Below are 26,476 nucleotides of genomic sequence, written 5' to 3' on the forward strand. Positions count from 1 at the left end.
GTAGCACCGCCGCATGTCACGTGTCTGTGGTTTCTCTGTAGCCAGGCTTGGCTAGTGGCTACCATGTTGGGCAGACAAAGGACACAGACCATGTCTCCTTGGCCAGGGGTCCCTGGAGGCTTCTCATCTACTTTTTCTGTAAAGGGCAGAGCAAAATGCTCCCAGCTGTGCCCACTTCTGGGTGAGGCACTGCGGGGCTGAGGGGCCCCAAGCCCATACCTCTGGGGCCTGCAGAAGCTGGTGTGGGGCCTGGCCACCCCTGACCCAGTTTGGATGGCTGACGATGTCATTCTGGGCTTTGTTATTGTATTTCAGGGTTGCAGAAGAGGCAAGGTGATGACAAGCATTAACACGGGGGAAGGCAGTGCAGGAAAGGTTGTGCAGCAGAGAAACTTGAGTCACACGCAGGTGGACTCCAGCCTGAAGGAAGAGTGGCACCCTCACGCCACCTGGTGGCAATCTTTGACACTGCCCTGTGGTTTTGGGTCATGTGGTGCCCACCTGTGTCCCTGAGGCTACAGGTCTGGACCTTAGGTGGCCTTCTGGCCCTCCTTCTAGGGACCCCATATCCCAGTCCCACTCCTTGGGAAACTGAGGCACAAAACTGCAGGAATTTGAGTCACACAAATCAGCAACAGCAGAATGTGAGTCAGAAGGCTCAGCTCCTGGGATGGGGCTTCCTTCCACCTTCTGTTTTCTGCCATGGGCTGGGTGCAGCCATTCTCCCTGATCCTCTCGCTGAAGGGGCCCTTGCTACAAATCCCAGCACTCTGGCTCCCTGCCCCGCTGAGTCCCAGCACCCCTCCAGCCCTGCACCCCAACACACACTTCCTGGGAGGCGCGGTGGGGCAGTCTCAGCCGCTGTCTTTTAATGGGCAGTGCGGTACAGTTAGAGGACATGGGGGGACGGGACACACAGGTGAGGGGACAGCATGGTCACAGCTAGGGCTGGGGACAACGGTTGGGTGCTGTCCCTGGGAAAGCCTTCTTTGGCAGGATGCCCTGGAGTCTGCCTGGTGGCCTGCAGTGACCCCAGCTCTCCCGACTTCCCATGGACTCTCAGGCACATGTCCCTCCCTGAAGCCCCACCGGATGGGGCGTGGAGAGGAAGCCAAGTTTGGGTTGAGGTGACCTTGGGGTAACTGCTTCGTGGCCCCCAAACTCAGCCCCCTCTCTTACCCCTGTTGGGCTGAGGGGAGCTGGAGAGGCAACAGGGCCCAGCAGACAGAGCCCCAGGCCTGGGGTAGGGGACGTTCCTGGGCCAGCTCCGCCGCTGGGGACACTGAGGTCGGGCCACCATCCTTCCTCAGCAGGCGCCTGTGTTCAGTGCTCAAGGATGGGTGGCCCAAGGGTGACAGGCTGGGGACTGCACCACTCCTCTGAGGGCCAGGCGGAGGGTCTTCCCCCACCTAGGGCCGAGGACAGCGATGATGACCAAGTTGACCTTGAAGCAGGCCCTGCAGCAGGCTCACCCGGACGGGGATGCTCATGCTCTGTCATCCCAGGCAGGGGGCCCACTGAGGGCTGGCCTGACTCGAGCCGGGGCCACTGGACACAGACGTGGCAGAGGGTGTGTGGGACACAGTGCTGGGCAGGGCCCTGGGTCACAGAGACGTGGCCCAGGTGGCCGGATGGCTGCATCCAGAGAGCTGGGGCCGTTGGCACAGGAGGAGGCTGGCTTGGGCCCTGAGGCACTGCAGGCAGCCGGGCAGTTGGCCTCGAGCCTGGTCCCGGCCACCAGAGCAGCCTCCCCAGGCGGGGAAGGTGACAGGGCTCAGGGCCCCATGAGGAGGGACCCGTTGGCAGCGGTGGCGGCTCGGAAGCAGCTGCTGTGGGCATCACGGGTGAGGCTGTAGGTACAGTAGGCCACGGCGGAGCCCAGCGTCAGCCCTGACATGTAGGACACGGTCATGGTGTTCCCTGTGGGTGACAGGGGCTTGAGCAGCCAGTGCGGCAGCCACGTGAGCGAGGCCAGGCTGCACTGGCTGAACCCGAGGCCACCGTGGGTCTGGTGTGCAACATGGGGACAGGGCCGGCCCCAGGAGCCTGCGAAGCACGTGCTTACCACCACCGGCACCCGCTGACCCCTCCAGGCGTGACCTCCCTCAGCTCGACCCTCCTCCAATGGGGGCCCGGGCCCCCCTGCTTCACTGCCCCCAGTGACCTTGTCGGGGTCAATCTGGGAGTCCGATGGGCACCTCCAACGTATCAGTCCCGCCTGAACCCTCCCTGTCTCAGCTGACAGCAATGGGCTCTCTCCTCCTCCTCCTCCTCCTCCTCCTTCTTTCTGGAGGTGATGTTACTGGGGATTAGACCCAGGACTGTTACACTATGCTACATCTCCTGTGGTTTTTATTTTTATTTGGGGGCAGGGTGCTGGTAAGATGCCCAGGCTGAGCCTGAACTTTCCCTCCTTCTGCCTCAGCCTCCCAGAGTGCTGGGATCACAGTCATGAGAGCCACCATGTTCTTGTCCACAGTGCTCACAGTGGACCCTAAACCTAGAAGTGCCCCTCAACTCTCTTACACCCCATCTCTCATCATCAGCCAGCCCTGTGGCCTCTACTGGCAAAACATCTGAAATCCAGCACCACCTCCCGGCTCCACAGCAGCACCCGCACTGGGTGACAATGCCTCGGTCTTCTCAGGCCTAGGTAGCTGTAGCAGCTCCTCAGTCACAGATCTACCCCCTCCACTCTGGTTCCTGGCTGTGGCACACATGCCTGCTTCTGCCTCAGGGCCTTTGCACGCACCATCCCTTCTGCCAGGTCCCTCTTCCCTTGCATCTTTGTTTGTTTGTTTGCTTGTTTTTTGCAGTACAGGGGATCGAACTTAGGACCTTGTGGTTGCCAGGCAGGCATGGTGCCACTGAGCTACATCCTAGTCATCCCTTGCATCTTCATATGGCTGGCTCCCTCACTACTTCCTCCTGGGCTGCTCAAAAACCACCCCCTTAGTGAGGCCTTTCCGGATTGCTGCTGTTTACACTGTGAGCCCCCAACCTGCTGCTGCATCCTGCTGTTCCCATTTCTCTTTTCTTTTTAACTCACTATGTAGCCCAGGGTGGCCTTGAACTCACCATGATCCTCCTGCCTCAGCCTCCTGAGTGCTGGGATTACAGGCGCCCACCTGCTCCCATTTCTCCAGCTTTCGTTTCCCCACAGTACTCACCTCTGTGTGAGATCACGTCTCTCTGTCATATGGGTTTATTGGCTGTCTCATCTCCGGACTGTGGTCCCACAACCACGGGGAGTCTGTGTCCCCAGGGCTGGGACAGTGCCCGGCACAAAAGAGTGTCTCCCGAAGGAGGTGCAGGGTGAATGAATGAGGCGATGGACTGATGTTCTCCCAGATGCACCTTTGGCTGCCTGGCTGGGGCTCCTCCTGGCTCAGTTTCCCTGCCGTCCCTGGGGCACAGCCTTACCTGCCAGCTCTCGCTGCTGGGGGCTCACTTTGCCGGCCGCCAGGATCATGGGCACACTGCCGAAGTAGCCGTTGCTGATGCCCATGAGCAGGGAGAAGACGCAGGGCCAGGCCGGGTGGCGGAGGGCAGGCGCCCCGCTGGGGTAGACGCACAGGATGAAGAGGGGGATGAAGACCACACGAAGGCAGGAGCAGGCTAGCAGGTGGGTACCCCGCCAGTCCACGGGCAGGGCGGCCAGGATCTGCGGGAGTGGGAGTGTGGGTCCCCAGGCACCTGTGTCCAGCTCGGCCTGTGTCCCCAAGAGCCTTCAAATCCACACAGTTCGTGCTGGACGCTGGCACCCAGCCCAATGCCCCACGGTGCTCTCAGGAGGTGGGACCGCAACTCCCTCTGAGAAATGGGGTCACAGGACTCGACTGCCCTCAGCAAGCAGCTGTGCTCCCTCGAGACCCACAGACTGGCTTCTTGGACCTTTCTGCTGTGTGGCCCTAGGGAGATGGCTTGCCCTGCCTGAGCTCTTGGGTCTCCTTCCCATCCTAGACCGGCAGGAAGGCCCTGCGCTCACCGCCAGCCCTGTCTGCAGATGTGGCCGGTGCTACCCTCCCCCAGGCTCTCTGGGCCCCTGCCATCTCCGGGGGCTCAGGGGCAGGAGCTCAACCTCGGAGGGTGGGCAACCCCACTGCCTAGGAAAGCGGTCGGCAGACACTTGGGAGTCGCCCTGTGGGGCCAGAGGGTGCGGCCCTGGATGAGGCCCCCACGCCAGGAGCCCCTGAGGCCTCGCGCACCCACCTTGCCCACGAAGTCCGACAGGTTGAACACGGCCATGACCAGGATGGGCAGCCACTCGCCCAGCACGCAGTGGCGGATTTCCGACTCCAGGCCGGGGAACAGGCACAGCGTGATGAAGTAGGTCACCGCGATGGACAGCATGTCGGCCCAGATGACCCGCGCCACCACGTAGCGGTGCAGCAGGAGGGCTGGGGACACGGGCGGGTCAGAGGGCGGCGCCGCGGAGGCCCTGGTGCCATCCGTGCGCGGGCTCTGCCCTCACCTCGGAAGCTAGGCCAACTCCGCTCCGCCCGCGCCCGTGGGACGTCAAAGCGCACGTAGGCGCTGCCCCCGCCGCAGGTCACCTCATGGGCCGGGCTGTCCTTGGGGGAACCACTGCCGGCCAGGGCCGGGGCGTGGTGCTCCTGAAAGGAAGACGGGACTCGGTGGAGGGGGCATCCGGAAGGCATGGGGCGAACACCTGACCCAAGTGGGGAGCGCCGCCTCGGCTGACCACCAGTTATCGCCTACTGTTTACAGGGCCCTCTCCCTCACTTACCAAGGTCTCTCCATTTTCTTTCTTTTTTTCAGTACTGGGAATTAAACCCAGGGCGCAATAAGCTGCATTCCCTACTCTTCATTTATATTTGAGACAGGGTCCTGCTAAGTTGCCCAGGCTGAAATCCTCCTGCCTCAGCCCCCCAAGCTGGTATGGCAAGTGTGTAAACCTAACCCTAAGCGATCACCTTTCCCAGGCCCCCGGAGGCCTCGCTCCCCGCACACGTCCCCAGCCTGAGTCTGCACACGCGCCCTGCACCCTGCAGTGGTCTCTGCACCCCCATTCTTGGGGCGCCTGCCAGGCCGGGGGCCCCAGTGCACCCTTTCAGTCCTGTCTTCTTCCATCAAAGGCCGTCTCTGGGTCTGCGGGCTCCATGAAGGACACTTCATTGCAGTGTCCCCGGACAAGGCCCCGGGGACGCCCTGAATGAGGGCCTGCCCCACCATCCTGGCTGCGCTTTGCCGAGGAGGCCTGAGGGGCCGAAGGCGGCCCCTGCTGCCCCAGGCACCTGCCGGTCCTCAGGTCCGGGGCTCTGCCGCCCTGCGCCACCAGGGGGCACCAGGCTCCCCAGCTAGGCTCGGCCTTCCTCGGAGCTGGGGGAGTGGGAATTGAGCCGGACACTCCCTCTCCGCCTGGGACACCGTCCCGGCTGGCTCTGGTGGCCGCTGTGTTAGAGCCTATGAGGATCCTGCCCCGTGCCCTGGGTCCCTCTCCCTGGCCCCCGCAGGCCCAGGGAAGGGGTAGCCTATGTGTCCCCCTCGCCCAGCGCTTGTTCCAATGGACAGAGGGTGAGCTCAGGCTGGGCCTGCACCAGGAGTCCTGACCTGCTGCCCCGTGCACAGGAGCCTCAGTCGGCAGTGTAGGGTAACCCCGCGGACAGGGACCTCGCACACCCCGCGTCGTGGGGCACAGCGGCTGCAGGAGCCTTGGGCCCCCGTGACAATGGGGCCAGTGAGGGGCTCCAGCAGAGAAATTCAGCCAGGGCAGGGCTGGTCCCCCTCCGCATCAGGTGACAAGGACGGAGGCCGGGCCAGCCCTGACCTGGCGCAGGCACTTACGAAGTGGATGTCTCCCGTGGCGACGTCGTGGTGCACGCGGTAGCCCGCCCTGCAGCTGTCGCTCGGCCGCGTGGTGTAATAGAGCACAAAGCGGCTGCGCCGCACCAGCAAGTGCAGCAAGAAGCACAGCAGCTCCAGGCCCACGGAGACCAGGAAGAAGATGAGCGTGCTGGCCCGCTCATCTGGCAGCAGCAGCTTGGTGAGGATGCGGCTCAGGGAGATCATCACCCCCGCCGTGCCTGGGGACGCAACGGGGAGGGGCTGGTCTGGCCACGCCTCCAACACACCGAGCCCCGGCCCGCCATCGCCCCACTCGGCAACCCCACCCGGCCCCGCCTCGCCCAGCACCCTCCTGATCCATCTGGCCCATCGTCCCCCCAGCACCCCCGCGAGTCCGCTCTCACTGTCCTAACTCGAGGCTGGCGCAGCCTCCCTGGGCCACCGGTCTGGGGCCCAGAGCGTCCGGGACCCACTAGGAATGACACGGGCCCCGGTGCTGGGTGATAGGACACAGGACACAGGACCAGCAGGGTGCAGGCTGGGCTGAGGGGACCAGAACATGGTTCTCGAGGGAGCTCAGGGCGTGTGTGTGTGTGTGTGTGTGTGAGATGATTCTGTCCCAGGAGGGGATCTTGAAGCCAGGGTCTACAGGAGAAGGGACCCAAGTGCAGACTTGGGGGCTGTGTCCCTGGCTGGGGCTGGCAGAAGGCCGTGCTCACACTCAGTTGAGGAGCTGAGCACAGGAAGGGATGTGGGGACCCCGGAGCAAGATCCAAAGTTGGGGGGCAGGTGGTGGTGGTGTCTGGGAAGGCCCAGCAGCCATGGCCAGGCTGTTGGGCTTCGTCCAGTTCAACCAAGGCCATGGGTAGCCTGAGGCGGGGGCAGGTCATGGCCTCTGTGCCATCCCGCGGGCGGGCAGGACCATGGGCACAAACTCTACGGGCCAGCAGAAGAGATCTGTGTGCCCGGCCGTCCTCCTGGAACCAGGGCCCCAGAGCAGAGCATCGCCAAGGGCTGCCAATGCCACCAAGGGAGAATCAGCTTGGTGGGACCCCCCAGGCCACCCCAGGATGAGTGGGGGCAGAGCACAGAGCCCCATGTGTGAGCCGGGCTGGGGGCTGGGAGTCGGCACCCTGCACCAGGCACTGGAGGAGGGGACAGGGCAGGTCCAGAGGAGGAGGCCTGGGTGCTGGGTAATGATGGGGCAGTGGCACCACTTACTGAGTGTCAGGGAGGTGGAAGTCATCAGGACCCTAGGGTGGGAGTGCTGACCAGGGGTGGGTGGTGGGTGGCACCGGAGCTCTGAGGACAGCCTTGTGCTGAAGGGGGGCACCTGATGTTGTAGGACTGTGGGCTCAGCCCCTGCCATGCACACACACGCGCACAAATGCACCCTGAGTGCGGCCTCGTGGGCCGTCCACACGTAGCGCATGCTCCCAGCTGCTGAGCCCTGGCCCAGTCCCCAGGTGAAGGTCCCCAGGAAGAGGCCCCAGATCCCGTGGAAGCCCTTGGGGTACGCAATACTCACTCTCCCCCGTCATCACCCCTTGCGTGTACCTCTTGGGCAGCATTCCCGTGTACCCATAGAAGCTGGATTGCTGCACTTAAGAGAGAGAGGGGGAACCTGAGACACTGCTTGTCACTGGGCAGTTTAGACCATGTGTGTGCCCAGCCAGAGCGCCCTGCTGGCTGGCAAGGGTGTGAAAAGGTGCCGGTGTCCAGGCAGAGGGGCTTGATGCCACCACCTCACGGCACACACGGTGGAGACAGTGCTGGCTCCCAGTAGGTACCAAGGCCGCCCATGTTCCTGCCCTCCCGTGGCTCAGGGTCCTCACCAGCCCTGGCCGGTGGAACAGGAGCAGAAAGACATGCATCGTTGCTGGACAGGCAGTGCAGACTCGCAGGGACCTTAGCTCCCTCTTTCCCACCAGCCGGGACCCAGGAGGCTGCTCATGGATGGGGCTGTGGGCCTGAGTCCGAGAGACTGGGCTGCCCCGCCGAGGTGGGTGGGCATGCAGCCAGAGCAGGGAGGAAACTTGCTTCAAGAAGCCACTGAGACCGCAGGCCTCTTCCATCCCATTCCACACAGATGCTCAGCAGGGCTGGGGCAGTGTGTCTGCTCCCACCACCTCTTCTCCCTCCTCTTTTCTCCCCTTTCCTTCCTTTTTTTGGTACTAAGGATCAAACCCGGGAAGTGGCCTTTCACATTAGTGGCCTTTTTTTTTGGTACTAGGGATCGAACTCGGGTCCTTGTGCTTGCAAGGCAGGTGCTGGAACCACTGAGCTAAATCCCCAGCCCCTACATTAAAGAAAAACTTTTTGAGAGAAGGTCTTGCTAAATTGCCCAGGCTGGCCTTGAACTAGCTAGCAATCCTCCTGCCTCAGCCTCTCTAGTAGCTGGGCTCATAGGGACGCGCCACCACACCTGCTTCAGCGTTGGTATTCGAAACACACACACACACACAAAAATGTGACCAATGTGCCTGGGTGGAAAGCATGACTTCATGAAACCTTGACTTGCACACATATGTGCACATATATGTGCACACATGGATTGAGGAGATCATTGTGTCAAATCTGTTTCTTCCCAGAAGTCACAGTGAAAGACAAAGTTGGAGGCGTGGTGGCACACACCTGTAATCCCAGCACTCAGGAGGCAGAGGCAGGAGGATCGCAAGTTTGAGCCCAGCCTAGGTAACTTAGCGATCTAACAAGACTCTGTCTCAAAATTTAAAAAAATAAAAAGGTCTGGGGATGCAGCTCAGAGTGAAGGCCCTGGGTTCAATCCCTAGTACCACAAGAAAGTCCGAGCCACAGCCCAACAGAACCAGGGCTGTGGTGACGTGGGTGGAGTATGTGGGGCTGTGGCGTGGCCCACCCCTACCTGTGCAGCCGAAGGCCACGGTGCCCACGGCGGCCAGGTTGATGGCGTAGGCCTGGTCGTGTGCGAAGAGCTGCAGCCACACATCAAAGATGCTGATGAACAGCAGGGGCCCCAGGGCCAGGAGGTAGCCTGTGAGGAGAGGGGTTCAGCGCTCCCCTCCTGTCCTCCTGGAGCTGGGTATGAGGCACCCGCTCCTGGATGGAGGATGCCTGGCAGGTCCAGAAGGGGCAACACCGAAGGCTTCCTGGAGGAGGCACCATTGGAGGCTGGACACCTCCATGAAGAGCCACAGGAAGGAAGAGGGCACTGGGCGAGGGGAAGAGTTTGTGCAGAGCCCAAGGGTGGAGGCTGGGGCCTCCTCAGAGGCAGAGGGGCCCGGCCTGGCCCTGTTCTCCAGGAGAGAAGGCCAGAGTGTCCTGGGAAATGTGCCCATTTTACAGGAGAGTGGAATGGGGCCCAGCAGCCACGGGGGCTACCTGTGGTGATCCTGCTGTGCAGGCTCAGCCTCTCCACTAGCACGTTGTTGAGGAGCACGGCTGCCAGTGCCACCAGGATGTAGGTGAGGCTCATGTCGAAGACAATGGAGGTCCCTGTGAGGAGGATGAGGGCAGGATGGGGCGCTGGGGCAGCCCACCCTCGGCCCACCGTGGCTCCCTCCTGTGTCAGAGGGGGCGAGGGCACCCTGAGGGCACCCAGCCATTCGGTGGGCGGGGCGGGGCCAGGGCGCACCTGGGAACTTGTGGTGCAGGTAGTCCACGTCGGTGATGAAGCTGTTGTAGGGCAGCAGGAAGCCCACGCCGGCCAGCAGCATGGCGAAGTAGATGGCGTGGTAGCGGTCCTCGGGCACCGGCTCCTCCACCACTGAGAGACACAGCAGGGTGGCCACCATGGCCACCAACACCACAGCCAGTCACCCAGGCCACCCAGCAACAGGGGCATAATACCAAAGCCACTGCCCGTGGTCACCATGACGACTCTCATCATGGCTGCCACAAACCACTGGGAAGCCACGGCCACCATAGCTACCCTCATCACAGTGGTGGAAACAGCCTGGATTTTTTTTTTTTTTTTTAATTCTTTTTGCAGTACTGGGGAAAGAATCTTTTTTTTTTTCTTTTACCCGGGATTGAACTCAGGTCCTTGGGCTTGCGTAGCAGGCGGCGAAACCACTGAGCTAAATCCCCGGCCCACAGTACTGGGGATTGAACCTGGGGCCTTCACACTGAGCTACATCTCCGGTCCCTTTTTGTTTTGAGAGAGTCTCTCATTAAGTTGCCCAGGCTGGACTTGAACTTGTGATCCTCCTGTCTCAGCCTCCCACAGTGCTGGGACTGCAGGCAAGCACTTCCATTCCTGGCTTACCAAATATTTTTGTTTCTCAACTCTTGCATGCCCTATCACTAGCACAGGGTGTGGTTGTCATTGTTAACTTTGGGGCTCGGTGCAAGGTTACGGGACCCTGAAGGAGCAGGTGAACAGCTTGGGAAGACAACACATCGTCCTCTGGGAAAGGGGCAGCACAGTTCTGGGGGTGCACACGGGTGAGCTGTCTTGTGCTCAGAGGTGCTGTGACTTTGGTGTCACCTTATTTGGAGAGGAAGTGTGGCTGACAGAGCCGAGGTTGCTCCAGGGATGGCCAGGGGTGGACCGTGACGGCCTGTTTTGGGAGACAGCCTGGCCAGCTGACATGCAGCCTCTCTTTGAGCAATCAGACACTCCTCTAGGTATGGCTGGGAAGGGAGTGCAGAAGAAAGTCTGTCCTCAGTGGACTTGGAATCAACCAAAAGGGAGGTGACCCTTGGTGGGCCTGGCCTAATCAGATGAGCTTGGACCTCCCTTCCTGACCTCCTGCCCTGCGGGCTGCAGCCTGGCTGCTGTGAGCAGGAATGGTTTTCCCTAAGGGTTCACCTGTGTGCGGGAGGCTTGGTCCCCTTGTGATAGAACCTTTGACTTTAGGAGGTGGGGCCTTGGGAGGTGGCTGGGTCTGTGACAGGGACTGGGCTCCTTGTTCTTGGGGAGCAGGCTCCTAAGTGAGCCTCCACCACCTCCGAATCCACACTCTACCGAGCGACCCCTCTCCTGTCCCTCTGTCTCACTGTCTCCCTGTCTGTCTCTGTGGCCTTCGCCTGGGACGCTGTCCACCCTGACACCCTCACTAGAGGCTGGGATAGTGTTCTCGAGGCTCCAGCACTGTGACCAAAGTGAATCTTTTTTTTTATAAAACACTCAGCCTTGGGTATTTCCCTAAAGCAACAGGAAACGGGCTTAAATGCTAGTTTACCAGCCCCTACTTTAGCAAGCCAATTTGTTTTTAGAATTATCATTATTACTTTTTATTAGTACACGTTTGCAGTCCATAATGATTCCATTTAGCACGGGCAAGCCAGCTTCTTATAATTAATCTCTGTGTACATACATTTATCTGTATAACTCTATCTCCCCTTTCTTCCTTTCTTCCTTTCTCTCTCTCTTTTCTTTCTTTCTTTCTTCCTTTCTTTCTTTCTTCCTTCCTTTCTTTCTTCCTTCCTTCCTTTCTTTCTTTCTTTCTTTCTTTCTTTCTTTCTTTCTTTCTTTCTTTCTTTCTTTCTTTCTTTCTTTCTTTCTTTCTTTCTTTCTTTCTTTCTTTCTTTCTTTCTTTCTCTCTTTCTCTCTTTCCCCTCCCTCCCTCCCTCCCTTTCTCTCCTCTTCTCTCTCTCTTTCCCAAGCACTGGCATGACAGGTGAGCGCCACCACACTGGCTTATTTTTCTCTCTTTCTCTCCCCATCTCTGACTGGTTCTGTTTCTCTAGCTGAACCCTGCCTGATCCTGCCACTCTCACCAACCCCACTGTCACCATGTGCTCCTAGGTAAAGCACCGCTGCCACCATGAGTAGTGCACACCAGTGTGGCCACAGCTGGGGGCCTCGCCCTGTGGTGTCTACCACCCGGAGGACTGCCCGGCTTCCGTCGCCCTCCACACGGAGTGGCTTGGCCAGCAGAGCCTCTGGGGCCCGTGGGCAAGGGTGGGCCAGGGGCTGATGTACACAGCAGCCCACACCCTGCCTGGTGTCCACGTCCCATGTCCCATGTCCCAGTGGATAAGCCACGGCTACACGGGGCAGGGACTCATCCAAGGCCCCAGCAGCAAAGGACGGGAGGCTGGGAGTCCCCACACCTGTTCCATGCCAGTCCTGCCCTCCACCACTCCGCAGGTCCCACCTCACAACTGGTGGACCCCAGTCCTCAATTTGGGGAAACCGAGGCTCAGAGAGGTTTAAGTTCTTGCACAAGGTCACACAGCTGGGCTGACAAACAGCTTTTTTTTTTTTTTCCATACTGGAGATTAAACCCAGAGCCTTCACATGGAACTACATCCGTAGCCCTTTTTTATTTTTTCCTTCAAGACAGGGACTCACTAAGGTGCTAAGTTGCCCAGGCTGGGCTCAAACTTGTGATCCTCCTGCCTCAGCCTCCCAGAATCTGGGGATGACAGGATTGAGTTGCCATGCCCAGCTATGAAAACCAACCTCTGGCCCTGTCTGACTCCTTTGCAGCTGGGAACAACTGGCTTTGTCTGATGCATGTGACCCACGTGCCCCATTGCTCCTCTGGACAGAGCATGGCTCAGGGCTCATTCACCGCCGCCCTTCACCTTCCTGGTGGGCACAGAGCCTGTCCGTGGGCACAGATGGCCGCTGCAGGGCATCCTGGAGTATGCATCTCCACGCATTTGCCGCAGTCCCAGATGACCCCGGCCTAGGGCTGCCCAGGGCCATGAGGCCGAACCTTGCACAGGGCAGACTCCCGAGCCACACTCACCGGAGTCCATGAGGGAGGGAATGGCCCTGGCCCTGATGCCCTGGTCCTGAGTCGCCTCCACCATGGCTGAAGTGCCCTCCAGCTGGAAGCTGTCGAAGCTGAAGCTGGTCCCCATACTCCTGTCGGGTGTGCCTGCCACACTGGGCTCCTTGAGGCGCTGGCTCCCCACGGAGCCCATGGCTGCCTGCGTTTCAGGGAGAAGATGGGAGGGTGTGGGAATAGGACAGGGACTCCTCTGGCCCCACTGCCCAGTCACTACCCCAGGCCCCTGGGACCGGCCTTCACATTCACATCCCCTCTTTTTTTTTTTCTTCTTCAGTACTGGGGATTGAACCCAGGGCCCCAGCACTGAGCCAGACCCCTACCCTTGTTTAAAAATTTTTAAATTTTGAGTCACAGTTTCCCTAAGTTGATAAATTACCCTGGCTCTGCTTGAACTTGAATCTTTCTGCTTCAGCCTCCCACAGTGCTGGGATTAATGGCGTGCACCACTGTGCTGGGCTTCACTCCCCCTTTTGGTATTCACCATGAAGGACACAAACTCAGCAGAGGGGTGATGTCACCTCAGATGTCTAAGGAGCGTGCCCTCGTTGCTATGGAGATGGGGTGGGAACAGTGGAGACCAGAGCTCAGAGGCCGAGGCCGGAGCAACCTCAGTGGCCTGCGTGGGGGGTGGCGGCAGCGGGCATGGAGGAATATTTAGGTGGTGGAATACCAGGGCCGGGTGAGCAATCAGCACCACGGGCCACACTGTGTGAGCCAGCACAGGGCTGGGAATGCGTCTCTGTGTGCATTCGAACTCAGGGTTACGGGGTGAATGACACCTGCTCTGGTCTCACAGGTTGAAAACGGTGAGGCCTGAACCCCAAACAGGTGCCCCAGCTGTGAGCCGCTACAGCCTCCGTTCTGGGGCCCCCATTTCCAGCAGGCCGTTCCCCTTGGAGCTCCCAGTGTTTCTTGCTGCACTTGGGATTGGCCAGCCCTGACCTTGCGTCGAGGGAAGGTGCCGGGGGATCCAGGGTGCTGAGATACCCCACTGGGTGGGCAGCCTCGTGTGCACCTGCGGTGTCCAGCTTTCCCCTAAAACATCTACCAACTGATTTTTACAAGAACAGAATTCATTTCTCTACTGCAAAAAGGATGTGTGCTCACGGAGGGAAGGGACAAACAACACAGCCAGGGCCCTGAGTGTGGCCCCCAGCCCCCAAGGGAGCACTGTGGAGGAAGTTGACGGGAACCATCCCTCGGGACCCCACGTGCTGGGGGCACTCTGTCATCATTCAGGCTGACCGGCCAGCACCCCTCACACCCCTCTCCTGGACTTCATGTCCCCAGCTCTCCTGCCTCAGTTTATCCCTTCCCCAGCCTCCAGGTGCCAAGTCCTCCTCCTGGCCCTGTGTTTACCCTTGTCCAGCTCTCCACAGAGCTTTACTGGGGTCAGGACACAGGCTGGGGTCTCAGAGGCTCCAGCTTTCTCTGTTTTTGGTCTTGGGTGGCTGGGGAAGTCGCCCCACCAGCTGGGAGCTGACCCAGGCAATCTTGCCCATGGCTTGGGGAGAAGAGGTGAGGGGTTCTCCTTTTGGGGGCTGGGAAGCAAATGGTTTCCCTCTGAGCTCAAGGGGGCCTCCCCATGGCCCCCTTGCCTGCCTAGCCTCTCCAGCCACATCTGGAGCTGGAGGGACAAGGGGGCTTAGGACAGGGCTGCCCGAGCTTCCCTGATGGTGGCCCTGGACTCACCCTTGCGCTCGCCTAGCAGCCAGACATGCCTGCTTGACCTGAAGAGTGGTGGTGGGTGGAGACTGGAGCCCCTTGCTTGGGCCCAGCCCCTCCCCAGCCTCCCTCCTCAGTCATGAAAGGCCAGGAAGGGGGCAGCTGGCAGAATGACAGTCCGTAACAATTGAGTGCTCCTCCCGCTGAGCTGCTCAGGAGGACCGAAGCTCAACCTGGAGACATCTGAACCCTGAAAGGCTGGGCTCGAGCTCAGCAGGGCTCCCAAGATGCTGCCCTGGACATGCAGCATCCTGGACACGCCTGGCCGGCAAGTGAGGTTTCCACCCGGCGGAGGCCACGCCATCTGGGAGGGCGGACGTGCTCAGCATCGCAGCAGCTCCCTCAGTGGGGCGGGCAGCTGCCACCCACACTGCACGCCCTGGCCACTGTCCCCGCAGCCTTCAATTCCCCTCCCCTGGCCCTGCACACTCCACACCAGCACCCCGAGGCCTCAGACCTTCCCTCCCTCCATGTCTCTTTTAATTCAGGCTTAAGGACGGGCAACCAGGCTCAAAGAGCCAAGTGATACAGGGTTCTCTGCTCTCCAGCCAGAGCTGCCGGGACCCCTCTGTCCATCTCTGCAGAGCAGCTGAGATGACACAGGTCCTTTCTTTGGCCTTCAGATAGCCACTTGGGACTCAGTTTCCCCACTTCACAAACCACTACGCGGGGAGCACCGTGAGGGTCAAAGAGAGCTCCTCACCCTTATCCGCCCTGGCAAGCAGTGCTCATGCCCCCATTCTCCAGAAAGAGCCACCGAGGCAGAGAGAGGTCAAGTCCAGGACTGAGCAGCTCACACTGGGGCCCAGCCCAGTTGCCCACCCTGGGCCTCTCCCACTGCAGCTGGAACTGCCGAGCTGGGGCAGCACGGAGGTGCTGGGCGTCTGGCCCCAGGCCAGGCTGGACAGGCTTCACCCTGTACCAGCAGAGCCGAGGGGCTGCGGGGAACAGACTCTGCCTGGAGCCCCAGCCTGCTTGCTCCCCTAGGACCTTGAACTTCTGGCCTCTTAGCCGGATGTCCTTGGTTGCCCCTGTCCCTTGTGCCCGGAGGCCAGGCTTAGGATGTGTCCCACAGCCCAGCTTCTAGGCAGCTCCGTGCTCCTTGCAGTGGGAAGGTTGTGGGTTTCAAGACCCTCTGGCCACCTGCTTCCTGGGGTCTCCAGGACACTGGCTGGGCAGCATTGGGATGCTGGGCAGCTTGGGCCGACGCCCTCCCCTGCTGGTTTCTTGCAGACTCAGTCCCCAGGGCCCCACCTGTCTGCAGCAGTCAGACCTCAGGCCACCACCCCGGGCACAAGGGTCATCCACGAGGTGACCCCTGGGCCCAGGCCCCGCCTCTTCCAGCAGTTTTCCCAGAAACTCGGCGGAGGTGGCGGGGAGGGGTCCGGGAGGAACTTCAGGGGAGGGAGGAACCTTGGATGCGCCCGGCGGACCAGCAGTGCCCAGACCTGGCTCGGCCAGGGCCACCGGCGCTGTCCCTTCCTGGGTCCGGGTCCCGCCCTCGCAGCTGGGGACCCGGGGACTGCAACGCAGGACGGGGAGCGAGGACCTCTCTTCCTGGGACAGTGCGCCCCGGGAGGGCGCGAGGGGGCCGCGCCGCAGACAAAGGCTCCGACAGGTCCCCACGCGGCCCGCCCTGCCCGCCGCCCGCTCCGCGCGACACTCACCTCGGCCGGCTCGGGGGGTCCACGGCGCCCCGAGCTCCCTCCCCGCGGGTCGGGCCGGTGCCCAGGTCCGTCCGGCCCGGGTTCAGAGCGCTCTAGCCGAGCGGGGTTGGGGGGGGCGAGCGGCGCCAGTGAGCGCCGCCGGAACCCGGCTCCGCCCTCCCGCCCATCTCCCCGCCCACCTCCCCGCCCATCCAACACCGATTGCTCCACCCACCGCCCGACCCTCTCCCCGCCCACACCCTGGTCCCCCGCCCACAGTCCCTCCCATCTCCCTGGCCCTGCCCCGTCCTCCCCATTCCTCTGCCTACACAGGATGGGGTGGGGGAACCCAGATTGCAATCCCAGACTCTCCTGGCCCTGGTGACCCCAAGGTGGCCTGCCACTGACCGACCGGCCATCTATGCTGCCCGCCCCTCAAACTTGGAGCCAGTCCTACTGTTCTCCCTTTCCCAACAGAGATGACCAGACAAGGTTTTGGAGGGTGAATAGGAGTTCTTGAGTGGGAGAAAACGCAGAAAAAACCAGCCAGTTCTGGGGCCTGTTTACCGTCCCCTTGCTGCCCTTGCTTTGTTCCCATCTCTACCCAGCTCCTCCTCCCAGCGATCCAACTCGGCTCCGTTGCTTCCAACCACCAAGCCTCAGGTTTTCTCCTAGGAAAATGGACTTCTAATCTGGGGGGGCGGGCTGTGTCCCAGCACGGACAGTTAGTGGAGCCCCGTGGGGTTGACTTGACTTGTCCTGAAGAAGGGCCTGGGAACGCTCCAGAGAGGATAGACAGCCTGCAGTGGGCGTGATGGACAGTCCAGCGGGAGGTGGAGCTGGGAATCGGGGAAGAGGCGGGGGCGGGCCCTCCTTGGCCCAAACAGTGGAGGAAGGGCATAGGCCTGCCGGGCGCCTGCCAGCCCCTGCACGCTGACCCACTCTGCCTGGAACGCCCTGACCTCTGCCCCTCCAGGGGACTCCAGGGCTGCACTCACTGCTGGGGTCCTGCTCCAGGCCTCGCCTGCTCGTCTCTCCTAAGAGAGAGAGGCCCCTGAGAGCAGGGGCTGCTTTAGGGTCTCCAGGTTCTGGAGCACAATGTGGGATCCCCAGCCTTCCCCCGCTGCTGTCTGGGCGATATCTGACTGGCAGCTCCACTGAATTAATCTCAAAGCAAATGAGAATCAAGCTTCCCATGAGTCTAAGCTTTGAATAGGCGCCCGTGGCCTATGTAGGGAGCCAGGCTTCCAAATAAAGTGACCGCACGCGTATGAGACTCTGCTCTAATTTCAGGGGACACATGGGGTCCCTGTCCCCATGGTGCTTCTGTCTAACAGGGGACACTGGTGATAACCAAGTGCCATTGTTGTGTGAGCATCTGGTGCCTGGAAGATGTCAGACAGGATGGTGGGGTGGGCCAGAGGGCGGGACTCTGGGGGGTGGGCAGCTGTCCAGGTAGTCAGGGAAGGGCGTGCAGAGAAGGTGACGTCCCCACTGGGAGGCTAGAGTGCTGGGCCGGAGCCGGGGTGGAGATGCGTGCTCAGTGTGTTCTGGGCAGCAGACAGCAGCACCAAGTGCAGAGGCAGGAAGGGCTCACCACAGTCAAGTTAGGGAGGCAGGTGTTGGGGCCAGGGGGAAAGGGGTGGAAGGTGGGCTTGGGGACCAAAGCAGCCAGAGGACATCTTGCTGGCTACACGGAGGAGCTGGAGCCCCTGAGAGTTTGCATCAGAATTGGGGACAAGAGCGCACTCAGTTTTTAATTAAAAACTTGCTCCGCTGCTGATGCAAATTGGAACAACCCCTCTGCAAAGTAAATTGGCCCCAAAATGTGTTTACTGTTTGGTCCAGAAAACTCAGTCCAAGGAAATAGTTCTAAATACAGAAAAGGCTTTCTATCCAAAGATGTTCGTCACACTTGCTAAGTGCTGCAAAGAGCCAGGCACCCCAAAGCAGGTGCATAAGTTCTGGGGCTCACTGTGGGGAGCAGGCGACTGGGCTATTGTTTTTGAAAATCCCAGAGCCACCCGTGGAATCGCATGGAAGCCTGCAGAGAGACTCTTCACCAGGGTGTGTGCAGTTAGTGAGGCTTTATGATGTGGTGGAAATCTGTCCATGTGCGAGCGTTAGAGACAGAAATAGGAAGTGGGAAGGAATGCAAAAGATAACTTCCACTCTGCACAACAGCAAAAAAAGAATTGCAGAAGCTGGGTAGAATGATTTTCTGGGAAACTATAAATGAGCAGAAAAGCTGCCATCAGAAGAGAAACTTAAATAGAACAATCCCTGAAGAGGAAAGAGAAATCCAATGAAGAACTCTGCTTCTCTGCCCTGGAACACCAGGCTCTGCGGCTGCCGGGAAGCACAGGGACACATCGAGGCTCAAAGGTGAGAGAACCACGGTGCTACTCAAAACACTGCAGAGAGCGCCAGGGATTTAGCTCAGTGGCACAGCGCCTGCTTGGCAAGCATAAGGTCCTGAGTTTGATCCCCAATACCAGTGGTGGGGAACACTGCAGAGAAAAAAAAGAAAAACACTCCTAACCTGATAAAGACAGCTCCTATGAATATCAATATAAAATTCTAAAGGAAACATTAGCCAAAAGAATTCAGGAGGAATCACAAGCACAAGGACCCAAGTTCAATCCCTGGTACCAAAAAAAAAAAAAAAGAATTCAGGAGCACATGAGTTAGGCATAGTGGCTCACACCTGTAATCTCAGCACTCAGGAGGCCGGGGCAGGAGGATTGCCATGAGTTCCAGCCCAGCCTGGGCTACATAGTGACTTCAAGTCTAGCCTGGACTACATAGCAAGTCCATGTTTCAAAAGACAAAAACAGAGGGCTGAGGATTTAGCTCAGTGGCATCTTGCCTGGCTTGCAAGCACAAGGTAGAAAAAAAAAGAATTCAGGAGCACATTAAAATAAGAATACAATGGGCCGGGGATTTAGCTCAGTGGTTCTGCCACCTGCCTCGCAAGTGCAAGGTCCCGAGTTCAATCTCTGGTACAAAAAAAAAAGAATACAATATTCCAAATAAAAGGAATAAAAGGATGGTCTAATGTAAAGAAGGTTATTCAATAATTCATCCTATTAATAGATTAGAGGTATTTATTATTTTTTTTGGTACCAGGGATTGAACTCGGATCCTTGCACTTCTATTAATAGATTAGAAATAGATTAGAGGAAATCATGATCATCTACAAAGATATGCAAAAGCATCTGATAAAATGTAATGTGCATTTGTAATTTTGAAAAACGTCAATGAAACAGAATCAGTGGATATTTCATGTGTTCTGCAGTCAAAATGCACATCTTGTTAAACAGGAACTCAGCACGTGATGTCTACTCTCACTCCCATAATTTTACCCCCTGTCTCTTTTCTTTGCAATCCTAGCTGACATCATAAGACAAGGACAAGAACAGTACATATAAAAAGTGGACAAGAGGAGTTAAATTATTGTCATTTGTAGGTAACAGGATCACATAGCTGGAAGACCCAGGTGCCCCGCATAAAACCCCCTGAAGAGATTCTGATAGCCTTTCTCCATAGATGCAATGAGCAACTAGAAAAACTCAATGAAAGAAAAGATTCTTTCCAGTGCCAACAAGATAGAACACTCTGGAATAATCTTAATCAGAATAGTTCAGGATCATGGATGCATCTCAGTGGCAGCATGCCTGCTTGACAAGCACAAGGTCCTGAGTTCGATCCCTGGTACTGAAAAAAAAAATAGAGAATTGTTCAACAGCTGCACAGAATGTTTAGCAGGGTATTTGTAAGAAAAGCCCCTGTGCAGGGTCATTTTGAGAAAACAAACTCAAACTCAGTTTCTCCCACATCTGCTCTCAACTTGGATTGCTTCTGTGACCCTAAGAGTGTTGGGTGTCTCCCCACCAGCAAAGGGGGCCACAGGGATGCATGCACCATGGCTGATCACAGAGGATGTGGCCCAGGGTACAGAAGAAAGATGCACAGGACTAGTGGGGGGGCTTTCTGAGTGGCCCCCTCTGGAACTTTCGCACAGGTGGCTCAGAGATCTGAAAATGCTTTGCTGGCTCCTCTGCCATCACCGTAAGCATATGCCCTGGGTGGTCTCCTAGGGATGGGCAGCATAGACAGAGCTACAAGCCCCATCAAGCCAGTGGAGCCACTGGCCAGGCACCCAGGATAGGAGAGGCTCATGCACAGCTGTGCAGGCTTGGTATTTGGGATGTTTGTTACTCGGCACTGTTGGGCCAGAGATAACTGATACATAGACTGAAGGACACTACCAGAGCCCCAGGCCACATTGTCCTCAGCCCTGGTCTCCAATGCCTAGTCCTCACCTTGCTCAGTGACATGGGGACCCTCTTCTACCCTCTGAGATGTGTGACCTTAGGCTGCTCACCTTCCCTCTCTGTTTGCTAAAGGGACTATTTGAGGAATCAGAGACAGTGAACTTCTCCTGGGGTCTGGCACATGCCAAGCCCCAGTTAACATGCTCAGTGCAGTCAAGCCCTGGGCTTGATTTATACACAGCCTTCCCTGTAATTTTTCCAACCGCCCCACAATGAGGAACTATTATTTGTTATCACCTATTTTACACATGGGGAAACTGAGGCCCAGGCATGTGGTGTCTTTGGCCAGGAGGTCAAAGCTGGGCCTTGTGGCTCTGCTGGTAGGTGGAGGTGCCTCAGTGGTGGGGGTCAGGAGCAGGGCCTCTGTGGGGACCACTGCCGTCCTCACCAATGACACCCAGCTCACGGAGCTGCCTTCCTCACTGGCAACAGCCAGGCCTCTGGTCACCAGTGTCCGTCCTGCTTCTCTTGCTGGCAAGTGCCCTTGAAGAAAAGCCATCTGGAGCCAGGTGTGGGGTTCATGCCTGTGATCCCAGCACTCTGGAAAGCTGAGGCAGGAGGACTGCAAGTTCAAGCCAGCCTGGGCAATTTAGTAATTTAGTAAGCCCCTGTCTCAAAAGAAAAAAGAAAAAAGGCTTTGGTGTAGCTCAGTGTGAGGCCCTGGGTTTGATCCCTAGTACTGAAAAACAAAAACAAAAATCAGGAAACCCCTGGCTGTCTGCAGGATGAAAAATATGTCCAGTCAAGGCCCGTGGAATGAGCTGGAGACAGTGTGGTAGGAGCGGAGGGGGCAGCAGCCAGCCCTCTCCTGTCTCTGGGCTCAGGCCAGGCAGCCACTTGGTGCTGGGAGCAGCTGCCATGGGGTCTGCCCTGGGGACGGGACGAGCAGGGGCTGCCACTGCTGTGTCACCGGAGGAGGGCCAAGCACTGTGCTAATGGCCTCAGACACTCACAATGATGAAGGAATGAAGGAATGAATGAATGACCTTGTCCCCCAGGAGAGATCCCTCGGTGGTCTGGGTCCCTCTGTTCTGGCACTGCACCCTCCAACCCCAGGCAGAGTCCTTCTTTCCCCTCTGTTGTAAATCTTTTTTTATACCAGGGATCAAACTCAGGACCTTGTGCTTGTGAAGCAGGTGTCGGCACCATTGAGCTAAATCCCGGCCCATTTTTTTTTGTTTTTTGTTTTTTGTTTTTTGTTTTTTTGCAGTACCGGGGATCAAACTCAGGACCTTGTGCTTTCCAGACAGGCAAAGCACCACGGAGCCAAATCCCTGGGTGTCAGGTTGCAACACACTGCCCAGACCAGAGCCACACCCACAGCTCTGAGCTGTCGCCTCCCTGCCTTGGAACAAAGCCTTTTAAGATTTTTTCTTAAACCCAGGGCCCCACATACGATAAGCAAGTGCTCTACTTCTCACTCAGCTATGCCTTCGACCCTGCCCTTGAGATTTTGTTTGTTTGTTTGTTTGTTTTGGTACCAGGGATCGAACTTGGGTCCTTGCGCTTGCGAGGCAGGCGGCAGAACCACTGAGCTAAATCCCTAGCCCAAGATTTTTAGAAACTGTAGTGTAGCAGAGAGAGTCTAAGATAGTCACTTTAAAGATTCTTGTTTTCCCCCTTCTCCATTGTTGGTGGGAGTGCAGACTGGTGCAACCACTGTGGAAATCAGTGTGGAGATACCTCAAAGAAATAGGACTAGAAGTACCATTTGACCCACCTATTCCCTGCTGGGTATCTTCCCAAAAGAATTAAAAGAATCATAGCACAGCGATATATGTGCACCCATGTTTATAGCAGCACAGTTTGTAATAGCTAAAGCTTGGAAACAGCCCAAGTGCCCATCAACTGGAAACTGGATAAAGAAGATGTGGTTTTTTAATAAAATGGAGTACTACTCAGCCATAAAGAACCAGAAACTAGAGTCATTCATAGCTAAATGGATGCATATTGAGGCCATCCTCTTAAGTGAAATAAATAGGACACAGATGTGTAAATACCGAATAGTTTCTCTGGTTCGAGAAACTGAAAGTGTAAATAAGGATGAAAATGATTAAAATGAACAATTGATAATTTGAAATAGGAAAAGGTCTAAAGGGGTAGGGGTGAAGGGAAGGGAAGGGGAAAGGGAAGAAAGGAAAGGAAAAATTGTGAGAAAAGAAAAAAAAATGGAAATGAAATCTATGTAAATAGGGAAGGGTGGAGGGGGTGAAGGGAGCACAGGGAATGGGGGAAAAAATAAGAACCAAGATGCATCATGTACAGGTACAAGCACCCAATGGTAAATATAATCGTACTGTATACCTAAAATGGACCAATAAATGAATAAATAAATATATATATATAAAATAAAAAAATAAAAGGGTGTTAAAAGATTCTTGTTTGGGGGTTTTTTTGGTACTGGGGATTGAACCTAGGCCATTCACACTGAGCTATATCCCTGTCCCTCCCCTCCCTTATTTTGTTTTTTGTTTCGCGGGGGTTTTACTATGCAGTTCAGGCTGGCCTTGAACTCACAGCAATCCTCCAGCCTCAGCCTCCGCTCTGTGCCACTGTTGTCAGGTAGTTCCCTTAGAAATGCTTTGCCATTTAAATTTATTCTAGGTTGGGCTGGGGATTTAGCTCAATGGTTTGACCGCCTGCCTCGCAAGCACAAGGATCCAAGTTCGATCCCCAGTACCAAAAAAAAAAAAAGATTAAAAAAGAAAAAAAATTAAAATCTACAAAGAATTGGATGACACAAGCCAACAACAGTGCCAAAAGTTTATTTGAAGAGAGAAGGGTGAAGAAGTATGGGAAAAACTGTCTCTGCAGAGCAAACATGGGAAAAAAAAAAAAGGGATAAAAGAAAAGATAAAAATACACTCTGGTCTAGAAGACACACAATGGTGATTCATGAAGAATCACCATAGCAGGCTCCTTGTGGCATCTGTGTCCTTATATGCAGTCGAATTTTGTGGGAACTTCGAGAAGTGCTACATAGAGGGCTCTGGGAATTATTTGGCACTGTTCTGGAATCCTGCAATTTACAGGTGCTGCTCATTTCTCCAGCCTGCTTTGCAACACCTTACCTGCTATCTGCTCACCAAGCCTGGCTCTCCCAGGCCTTTTTATTTTAAAACAGACTGCTACGGTTTATATCTAGGTGTTCCCTCAAAGCTTCCGGTGCTCACAGATGGGGCTTTTGAATGATGACTGGATCATGGTGAGGTAGCGCTGAGTTGCCCTAGGGAGGCAGGAGCTGTTAAGAGCCCAGTCACTAGGAGCATGCCCTGGAAGGGCTCTTCCCTTTCACCATGTGGTTCTTCTACCTTGGAGCTGGCTGACTAGGGTTGAAGCTTCTAAACATTGTCAATAGGCTGGGTGTGGTGGTGCACATCAATAATCCCAGCTAGAGCCGGGGATTTAGCTCAGTGGTTTTGCTGCCTGCTGTGCAAGCACAAGTACCCGAGTTCGATCCCCGGTACCAAAAAAAAAAAAAAAAAAAAATAATCCCAGCTATTTGGGAGGCTGAGGCAAGAGGATCTCAAGTTCGAGGTCAGCCAAGGGAATTTAGCAAGACCCTGTATCTAAATAAATAAATAAATAAACAAGGCCCTGGGTTCCATTTCCAACATTGCAAAAAACAAAAACAAAACCAACACATTCTGGAAAGAGCCCAAGTTATCAAGAGGAGATGGCTAAGGAGGCAGACAGTGGGCCCCCATGGGGTTCCCTATTGGGATACAGAGGATGGAACCCCTGTACCCCTGTAGCCTGCACCGCCCTCAGACACAGAGACAGATGCAAAGGACAGAGCAGTTCTGTCTCCACAGGTTTCTGGAGCAGGCGCAGGCTGCTCAGGGAATCAGAGGTGCTGCCCTTGGGGCAGCCAGGGTGTGCTCTCTGGGACGGTGGTGCCCTGTCTCTTGACCATGGTTGTGTGCCTTCAGTTTTTGAACTCATCAAAAGCTCACTTCAGATTTATGCATTGCAGGGTGGGGTGCCGAAGCCCGGCACACACAAAAGCAATTCACTGATTGTAAATTTTGCCTAAACAACAATAAAACCCCCAAACAAACACTGGTCTCTCACGATGTACGTTTACAGATGCTGTAACCTTGTGTCCACATCTGCCTTTGAAACACCTTTTTACAAAGATGGGCCAGGCGTGGTGGCACCCATCTGTCATCCCAGTACTCTAGGAGGCTGAGGCAGGAGAATCAAAAATCTCAGCCCAGCTTAGAAAACTTAACAAGCCCTTGTCTTAAAATAAAAGAAAAACTAAAGGGATAAGGGCTGGGGTGGAGGTCAGGAGTGGAGCACTTGTCTAGCAGGCCAGAGGCCCTGGGTTCCATCTGGGCACTGCATAAGCAAACAAGTAAATAGGTAGAGGACAGGCGGGTGCGGAGAGCAAAGGTGGCCAACGTGTGCACGTGAGTGTCCAGCACACAATTCCTTCCACCCTCCCTTATGTTTAAGGCTTTCCTAATAAGAAGTTGGAGGAAGAGGAAAGACCCCAGAGGTGTCTCCTAACTCCCGAAGGGCTGTTCCAGGCTCGGCTCTGAGCCAGCAGCTTCTTGCCAGTGCAAACCTAATTTATTCCCGACTTATTAACTTAGAGTGCATCAGGCTGTTTCCCATTAGCTCCACCTGCCACAGGGGGCCAGATGGGGCCGTGGGGCATTCGTCCCCTGCCCTACCCTACACAGGGTGAGGTCTTCACGGAGGGCACCTCCGGAATTCTCCCAGGGGTGGCTCCCTGGAGACACTGTCACAGATAGGCCACAGCGGGGAGGGGAGGCTGGGGACCCACTGGGAGTGAAACTTGATGGTGGACAGAAGTTCCCTCTGGGGTCCCCGGATGGGGAGGGAGGACACTCAGCCCTGACACCAGGTCAAGCCAATTCTGCTTGCTCCTAGATCAGCTGCTGCCTGCTCTCCCTTCACTGCCCACACTGGGTAGCAAGACTCCCAGAAATGGCGAGGCCCATCCATCTGGGAAGAAAAGGCAAACTGAAGGTCCAGCAGGTAGGGGTGGCGCTCACTACCTAGCTGTAGGCTGGACTCGGGGCTAAGGGCAACCCTGCTTAGATGGCACAGTGCCTCAGGGAGGGGCAGGCAAGGCTCAGAGAGATGGCAGAGCCTGGCCAGGATGAACAGCAGGGCCAGCAGGTTCAGGTCCCTCCCCAGACCACAGGCTGTCCTTCTGCCGGTTCCCTGAACATCCACGTCTCAGACCCCTTGGTGTGGAGCTCAGACAGCTGCACCCAGCCAGGCCCTGAGGCAGAGGCCCCAAGCTGCATGCAGCCTGGCGTGGGGGGACCTCCGATCCCAGGCCCAGGCCTCAGGGTGGGCAGATTCCCAGGCCTGCATGGCTGCTGGCTGCCAGCCCAGGACAGGAGCTGCCTGGCCATGGTCCAGAAGCTGTGGCTGGAAGCAGCTCTTCATTACTGGCTGCTGTGGAGGCTGGTGGGCGGGAGGCCCCACAGGGGGAGCCTCAGGTGACCCCCAGGCTGCTGCTACATTGAGTCCCGGCCCGGCCCGTGGCTCTGCACACCCTGGCCCTGCACCAACCCGAGGCCTCTCCCAGGAGCACAGCCACACTCAGTCTCCTGTGACTCCACACACCCTGAGGCACCTCTTTTACGCATGTTTTACCCACCCCAGTCCCCTGCTTCTGTGAGGTTTCAGGGACACCGAGCCTCCTTCAGGAAGCCCCCCTGACGTCGTGAGAGATGAGCCTGAGCAGTCACTGGAGGCTTGATGACACCCCACTGTGCAGGTGGGGCAAGGCCCAGGGAGGCGAGGGCAGCTCTCTGGGGTCACAGCTCCGCTCAGAAGCCTGGCGGACTCTGCTCCTCTTTGAGGCTTGGGCCAGGGCCAGGCTGAGGGGACCCTGAGAGTGTTGTTGAAAGAAGGCTGAGAAAAGACCTGCAGGAGGGTGGGCGGCTGTGGCCCTGGCCCAGGCCTAGCCCTGCATATACCCAGCTGGATGAGGCAGCGTGGGCGACAGACTGGACACATCAGTCCCCTGTGCAGTCCTGGGGAATTGGGGACCCACTTCACAGATGAGAACGGGGAGCCAGGCAGCCTGGGGCTGGCTGGGCTGGGGTGGGGGGTGCGGAGCCAGTGCTCTAGACCCCCCTGGGTCTTACCTGGGGCTCTGCTGTTCTCCCTCCACACCTGTCCCCACGTTGCCACTGTCTGCTGTCAGCAGCGCTGCGCGGAGCCTTTGTACTCTCTATTTACA

General features: G+C 57.1%; 1 protein-coding gene across 4 annotated transcripts; it reads right to left on the bottom strand.

The window, feature by feature from the left end:
• Positions 1 to 847: 847 nt before the first annotated feature.
• Positions 848 to 26,476, bottom strand: Slc29a4 (solute carrier family 29 member 4). Of its 4 annotated transcripts, none has more exons than XM_004840388.4 (11): positions 26,382 to 26,476; positions 12,492 to 12,675; positions 9,422 to 9,553; positions 9,169 to 9,282; positions 8,693 to 8,821; positions 7,337 to 7,411; positions 5,809 to 6,047; positions 4,475 to 4,616; positions 4,213 to 4,400; positions 3,424 to 3,664; positions 848 to 1,920 (listed from the first exon to the last, which is right to left on the bottom strand). In XM_004840388.4, exons 2-11 carry the CDS (start codon positions 12,667 to 12,669, stop codon positions 1,775 to 1,777), a joined length of 1,584 nt encoding a protein of 527 aa, XP_004840445.1. In that variant the 5' UTR covers positions 12,670 to 12,675; positions 26,382 to 26,476; the 3' UTR covers positions 848 to 1,774. The 4 variants fall into 4 exon arrangements, with proteins under 4 accessions (XP_004840445.1, XP_004840443.1, XP_087052575.1 ...); XM_004840386.4 differs by lacking the exon at positions 26,382 to 26,476 and adding an exon at positions 15,929 to 16,079; XM_087196449.1 differs by lacking the exon at positions 26,382 to 26,476 and adding an exon at positions 12,913 to 13,407.

The sequence above is a fragment of the Heterocephalus glaber genome, unplaced genomic scaffold (genome assembly GCF_053883595.1).
Source record: "Heterocephalus glaber isolate CG9 unplaced genomic scaffold, H.glaber_assembly_v1.0 deba00001610, whole genome shotgun sequence".
Lineage (NCBI taxonomy): Eukaryota > Metazoa > Chordata > Mammalia > Rodentia > Bathyergidae > Heterocephalus > Heterocephalus glaber.

Bases quoted from the DNA above. Each gene is read 5' to 3' on its own strand.
- Slc29a4 (XM_004840388.4), bottom strand. From the start codon at position 12,669: ATGGGCTCCGTGGGGAGCCAGCGCCTCAAGGAGCCCAGTGTGGCAGGC. The intron at 9,554-12,491 runs GTGAGTGTGGCT...TGTGTCTCTCAG, and splicing joins TCCCTCCCTCATGGACTCCG to TGGTGGAGGAGCCGGTGCCC. The intron at 4,401-4,474 runs GTGAGGGCAGAG...CCGTGTCCCCAG, and splicing joins GAGTTGGCCTAGCTTCCGAG to CCCTCCTGCTGCACCGCTAC.